At 42.2% G+C, this 4,895-nt stretch overlaps 1 protein-coding gene across 1 annotated transcript in view; it reads left to right on the forward strand.

The window, feature by feature from the left end:
- LOC104393533 (alpha-2-macroglobulin-like protein 1) overlaps positions 1-1,332 on the forward strand; it is a 30,475-nt gene extending 29,143 nt beyond the window's left edge. The window contains exons 34-37 of the mRNA XM_010003035.1: positions 79-147; positions 388-490; positions 866-907; positions 1,310-1,332. Of these exons, the coding sequence (XP_010001337.1) occupies positions 79-147; positions 388-490; positions 866-907; positions 1,310-1,332 (237 nt within the window). The remainder of the gene's footprint in view (positions 1-78; positions 148-387; positions 491-865; positions 908-1,309) is intronic.
- Positions 1,333-4,895: the final 3,563 nt, after the last annotated feature.

The following is a 4,895-nucleotide window of genomic DNA, read 5'->3' on the forward strand; positions in this document are numbered from 1 at the left end:
CAAGTGCTGAAAGTAGGAACACAGCTCAAGGACATTTGTTCCAAATCTGAAAAGCTCATATTTTGTCTTCCTATACAGCTGGAGAAGATACCTGTGGTGAAAAAGACAGAGATAAAACCAGACAAAGTCACAATCTACTTGGAAGAGGTAAGAGGAAGAACACAGGGAGTTGCCATTCAAATAGTAGCTACTACAGTACTTTGCACTGGGACTCTCAGAGATCAGAAATACAAATCTTCAGGTCAAGTAGGCTAAAATTTTGGCAGAAGAAGAAAAGGGTGGAAGAAAGGTAGAAAAAAAATCTCTGGTGAAGTGGGACTAAAGTTGGTGTGTAGGTGACTGAGCTTGTCAGTTCATTTCCCTGCTCACTTATGTTCTTGTCTCCAGTTGGGTAAGACTTCTCTGAAGCTTCACTTCTCAGTGGAACAAGATGCTGAAGTACAGAACCTGAAAGCATCAATAGTGCATGTCTATGACTACTACAAACCAGGTGAGATTTCACTGGCATAGGTTAATAACTCTTATTACTTCCACTCAGACACAGTCCTGTCTGTCCCTTGTTCCTCTTACCTCCCTCATTCCAGTACACTTCCTCCTGCAGCTCTAAGCTCTGTACAAAACTATATCCAAGTAGCAGAATCACCTGCTTTTCTGTTCTTGATATGAGACTGCCTGGGACTACAATTATGTTGGGGTCTGTATGTGTTCAAAATGACTGTGGTTTTTATTTCCTTTAGCTTCAATCTAAATCTGTGAAGAGAAATCTTCTCTGTCAATTTACCATTCTTTCTGCTCCTTAGCTATCTTGAAAATACTGAAGAGACTTCTGCAGCTCACCACCCTTCTTTCTCTTTTGTTTCTACAGATGAGCACACATCAAGAGAATATGTTTTCCCTTGTGATTCAGGTTAGTGTTAACAGGCTTCCAAGGTGGGAACAGCAGAAACAGAGCAGAGGACTAGCAGTAAGCAAGAAAAGCAGCCCACCTCTGCTCTCTATTTAGTTCTACCATATGATCTGGAGCCTTCCCAGACCACAGATTTAATTGGAATCTACTATGGTTGTGGGCACAATTTCTAGTCCAGGTATAATCTCAATACAGACTAGGGCTTGGGATACCAGGGAAGGTTAAAAAGATCTGTCTTTATTCCCTTTCCAAACACTCGTGTGCCATTGTCACAGCAACCCAAAGGAAGGAAAACTGAAGGAAACTGGATGTTGCAACTCATCCCCTAAGATCCTTAGTCCTTAGGTATCTTCCTAATAATTCATTAGGCACTTTGCCTCTTCTTGCTCTTTCTTCATGCAGAAGTCTCAAAGAAGGACTCCTAATAGAATGTCCTGCCTCTGCAACCAATAATTGAAGCTTCCTTCTTCCATAAGGAAAACTTCATCGCTCTGGCTCTCCTCTTCCCTGCTGTGTTAGATGCACTGTATTTCCTTTTGTATATGTTTCTATGTGAAATCTGGCTTGATACACAGTAGTTTGGGATCAAGTGAAATAAAGTATGTTGTCACCATTTGACTCAGGTCTGACAACAATGCTCTCGATCCCCTCCCACCCAGGTAGGGAAGGAGAGAGAGAAAAAGAGAGAGACTTGGCTGGATTGAAAACTAAACTACACAGCTTTAATTAAAACACTAATGAATGATACAAGAAAATATATACAATTATATACAGATATATTCAGGTATGGGCAAAAGCCTCTCGCCTCCCCCCACCCCAGCAACTCCCACAGCACTTCCCTGAACTGGGAAGAGTCCTGAGGAATCCCGGAGCTGCTGCTGGAGAAAGTGGAGAGTGATGAGGGTCAGCAGATCTCGAGCCTAAGAGTCGACAGTGATGGATGAAGAGAGTCCTCTCTGGACGCCGGCCATGGACAGAAGAGAAGGGAAGAAGAAGGAGGAAGGAAGTTGTCTTCTGTAATCTCTGACCTTCCTCTGAGCTTACGTAGATATATGGAATGGAATATCTCTGGCCAATTTTGCTGTCTGTCTAACTCAGCCTCTTATGGGGGGGTCACAGATCTCCCCGTAGTGTCTGAGCCAGCAGAGTGAAGATGCGACCTTGAAGCCTCAGTAGTTAGAAAAACATTCCACTGTCTTATCAGCCTAGCAGAACACACTGTTGCTAGTTACAAGAAAGCTTACTGAAGGAAAAAAAAAATCAGTAAAAAGAAAAATTGGCTTCATCCTGGCTCAAACCAGGACATACAGTCATGTCCTAGGCAACTCTAGTATGTTTCTCCTGCTATATGTTTGGTCTAGAGGGTTGAGTGGTGGGGTTTTGAAGAAAAAATGTTTTATCATTTGACCTCCTGCAAGTAACCACTACCATCTATGCTACATGTGTGAGCATTTCACTCCTGCTACACCAATTCCAAAGGCAGTTTCAAACCTATCAGCACTTCATGCTGCTCACAGCTTTAAGTTGTTGACTTTGATGGAACAGCTGCAAAGTGCTTGAAGAGTTAAAATTTCCTGTCAGTTTAGAGACTGTGGTCTTCAGTACCCTTTTCTGCCCCTTTACAGCGTCAGTAGTTAGCTTAAACCCTGAGTCACTTCTGTCAACTACGTTTGCTAGAATGGAAATGGAATAAAATTCACACAGCCAGGAGTCTCACATAGGGGAGAGCAATCAATATTGTCATGAAGCATAAAGACCCAGCTTTGAAACTGCTTCCAGCATGTTTGGCCTTTCCTTACTCTTTGAGACCACGGAGGGTTTTGAGTTGTGGAGCCATAATCTGGGCATAGGACAATGTTAACCGTATAAAATGTGATATGTACGTATGAGCTCTGCTGCAAGCTCAGGGGCAATGCAGACATGCCCTTCTGTTTTCTTGTTTGCTTTGTAGTTTTCCACACACTCACCTTAAAATGATCAAATATTTTAATAAACCTCCATTGAGGAGATGTAGGTTATATGTGCATGGTCTGTAAGGTACCAGCATAAATCTAGAGAAATAATATTCTAAAAATTGGTGCTTATAACTAAGCTACCATTCTCTTACAGGAATGCAGACCAGATGAAAGCTTATTGGAAAATATCTAGCATTTCAGAGAAGTCTGAGAATGGAGGCAAGTTGAACTCTTGTTTTCTTTTTTCTTGTACAGTAAAAAGGCCTCAAAAAAGTGATTTTAGCCTCTATGTCCTCATGCCTGTTTACACTTGCTGTATCCTGTTTATTAGTTCACCTTCTTCTCAATGAAATTCCTCCTGAGAGATTCCATTAACAGTGAGATGTAAAAATCTTAACAAATTATAAAAAGAAAAATAGTGAAGCCCCTGAAAAGCAGCTAGTACCACTAAAATAGAGTTTAGACTGGACAAGGAAATTATTACATCAATGCTATTTGGAAATGAGCAGTTAATAAAAGAAAAATACATTTAATATCTGTGTTCTGTTTTTCCACACACTGATAATTGAGATACAGCGGAAAGAGGTAAGTGGAAGAACTGGGGGGGGGGAATCCAGAGATCCTGTGCTGAGATAGGATCAACTATAGATTTTTCTTGAGCAACATTTTGAGGGGTTTTGCTTTGACCATATACAGTTCCAGGGAAAAAAATAATCTATGCACATCTACTAAGAGTGGTAATTTATATAGCATTTTGTAAGGTACCAATAGTCGTCCTCTGCCCAACTTCCTTTATGTCCTGGTTTGAAGGAAAAAAAATCAGTAAAAGGAAAATTGGCTTCATCCTGGCTCAAACCAGGACACTACCTGAAGTTCTGATGATGTCACAGCCCTTGCAACCTTTGCAAATGCAATGTTTTTCTGAAGCAGAAAAACAGGAGCTGAAGAGAGGCATCTCATCTACAAAGCATCTGTGGAGAAATGGACTTGCAGTGTAACAGAAAGGCCTTTGGCCCTGTTAAGAATTTAGTGAAGGGAATTATGAAAGCACAGATTTGTTTGTAAATGTGACTGATTTAATATAGGAACCACAAGCCTGGGAAGGGAAAACATCTTCTATTGCTACAAAGGCTGCAAAGCTGTGATAGTCATTCAAGCAAAATCAGAGATAATTGGATCTGCTAGAGGTTATTGCTGTAGTCTGGTGTACTTTATCATTCACTGATCTCACAGTTCTTTGCCATCTGTCTTCCATTATGATTGTGTAGGGATAGCCTTCTCTTTTTTCCTTTACCAAACTGCAGAGCTTCTTTTAAAATGAAAAATCATACTAAAATGCGAATTCAGCCAGATAAAGAAGTACTGCACACTTGTAGAGCAGCATAAAATGGGCCTGCCAGTGATGCAGATTGTGTCTTGTGTATGTTCAGTAGATTTGCACATATCCCACTGCTTCTGGTATATTCCTTTCTCTTCCTACCATCGTTCTTCCCTTTTTGTCGCGGTCCAAACCCGGTTTTGGGTCGAAGCTGCCTTATCTCAGGGCACAATCGCCCTGTTTGTTTATCAGGATTTTCTGACACCAGATTATATATTAAAGATAGCCTTCTTAATTATTTCGGTGGGTCCATCCCTGGCTTGGGGCCGGCTTGCTTCCACCGGATATATAACCGATTGATAAGCTCCTCTCGGAGATTGTGTGTTTAAAATACCATTTTACTGTAAAAGTTTTCAGTGTGTGTGTGTGGAAAACTGGATATGTACATGTACCCGGTCGGTAAAGAGAAGGAAAAAAAAAGATGTTGTGCTCACGTCCTCCTGGAGCCGGGGGGGTGAGGCGAGGTGAGGCAGCGGTGGCAGATCCAGCGCAGGTGGCACCAGCGGCAGGAACAGTAGGGGTGGCGAGTCTGCAGCAGCTGCTTCCTTCGTCCTTCTGGTGCCTCTGGCTGGCAGCCGAGCTACCGTTTGCCTGGGCACATGGGGGACTGCTCCTTCTGGAGTCTGGGCATGGCACGGGCGGCAGGGCCACTCCA

This window comes from Chaetura pelagica, unplaced genomic scaffold (assembly GCF_000747805.2).
Source record: "Chaetura pelagica isolate M959 unplaced genomic scaffold, ChaPel_1.0 scaffold117, whole genome shotgun sequence".
NCBI lineage: Eukaryota > Metazoa > Chordata > Aves > Apodiformes > Apodidae > Chaetura > Chaetura pelagica.